Here is a 1,627-nt window from a genome sequence, read left to right on the forward strand (position 1 = left end):
TGTTCCCTTTGTATCTTGAGAACGGAGAGGTTTTCAGTAACCAAACTTCACAATCTTTGTTGTTGTTATTATTTATTTGTTCGAGCAGGCTAAAATCGTGGCAGCTATTCAGCTGATTTGGACCTGCTATACCCACCCACCCATATACACACAGAGGACAACCACAACACCGGGAACTTCTTCCCCTACTCTTCTTGAATAGGAGCCCTGTGCTCAACCAATAGTCCCTTTCCGAGTTGCTGTTTGCCTCCTTTTCAAAGCTAGTACTGATGCACAACATTTCAAATGGAAATGAGTTGCGTATTTTCATGCAAATGAAACTCATTATCATTTGAATGGTTGAGCACCAAGACTCGTTTTAAACCAGAGGCAAACAGCAACTCGGAAATGACCTATTGAGCTACCGGTGTGCGGTTTTCTTTTTGTTAGCTTGAAAACTTTTCAAAAGACCAGCTTGTCAGAACAAGCGGATTGTAAATAACATTTTCGGGCCAAGAACCGGGCTCCAGTTGTTCAAATGCCGGGATAACTTTATCCGGCGGATAAGTCACTATCCAACAGTCAATCTGTGTAAAGATTTCAGAATTTGCGTAGGTAATTGAATATGCAAGCACATTTTTGTAAACTTGATCCGTACAAAAACCTTTGCCAACGTTTCACGTGGACTATTCTTCTTTTACTTTGGACAGCGACTTATCCATTGATAAAATTACCCGACTTTTCAACCTCTGGGGCCAGGAGTTATATCAAAACTTAACGAAGTAACATTAGTCCTGAGAAGGTCTGCCATTGAAGACACCAGAGACCTCAGGTTGTCAAAACGTCAAGCAATGTCAAACAACAGAGTTAACTGAACAGAGTGTAATGTGAAGTGCTAGATTTCTAAAACCATATGAACCATGTGAGCGTTAGCGCTACTGATGGAAATGGGCGCACACAAGGACAGAGAAAAACTCTGACCAGGGTGGTGTCAAACAACAGTTCTTCTGAGGATTACACCCACCCTGACGATCTTACTTTATAAGGTTTTGAAATGTTCATGCCGTTATTTTTAAGGTGTTCCTTGATTGAACCGGGGCCAGTGTCAACGTCTTTTACAACCAATTTGGTGGAAAGTAACAAATCTGACGACCCACCATTAGATGAGGAAACAAAACAGTTATTGGATAACTGCTCTAAGAAGATGCAAGCATCTTTTAGCACATTGGTACAAACGCCAGACGAGGTCGCAGAAGTTATCTTGGAAGCATTAAACCACGAGAAACCGCACTTGAGATACCAGACTAATAAGAACTATGCAACTTTTACAGCCGCCAAGCTAGCAGACCCTACAGGGGACAAACCCTCTGAACTTTTGTATCAACGCTTCTTTTGCTAAATTTACTTGGAGAGTCAATTTGATTTGATGGACAGGAATGCTTCCTTCTCTTAGAGGCGCTGTAACACTGCGCAATTTTACGTGCAACTTGTCTCGCTCGCATCCGGCTACGGTGAGACAAGTTGCACGAAACATTGCCCAGTGTAATATACCTCACAACGGCCGAAAACGTTGCGAGACCGTTGCGGAAAGTAGAAGCGAGTTCTACTTTCCGCAACGATGCAACAAATTTTTTAAGTATTGCGTACA

General features: G+C 42.3%; 1 protein-coding gene across 1 annotated transcript in view; it reads left to right on the forward strand.

Moving 5' to 3' along the window:
• Positions 1-1,401, forward strand: part of LOC137982264 (retinol dehydrogenase 8-like) — a 6,065-nt gene extending 4,664 nt beyond the window's left edge. Inside the window, exon 3 of the mRNA XM_068829340.1 lies at positions 1,057-1,401. Coding sequence (XP_068685441.1) covers positions 1,057-1,378 — 322 coding nt within the window. The 3' untranslated portion in view covers positions 1,379-1,401. The remainder of the gene's footprint in view (positions 1-1,056) is intronic.
• The last annotated feature ends 226 nt before the right edge of the window (positions 1,402-1,627 follow it).

Source organism: Montipora foliosa, chromosome 13 (assembly GCF_036669935.1).
Source record: "Montipora foliosa isolate CH-2021 chromosome 13, ASM3666993v2, whole genome shotgun sequence".
Taxonomy (NCBI): domain Eukaryota; kingdom Metazoa; phylum Cnidaria; class Anthozoa; order Scleractinia; family Acroporidae; genus Montipora; species Montipora foliosa.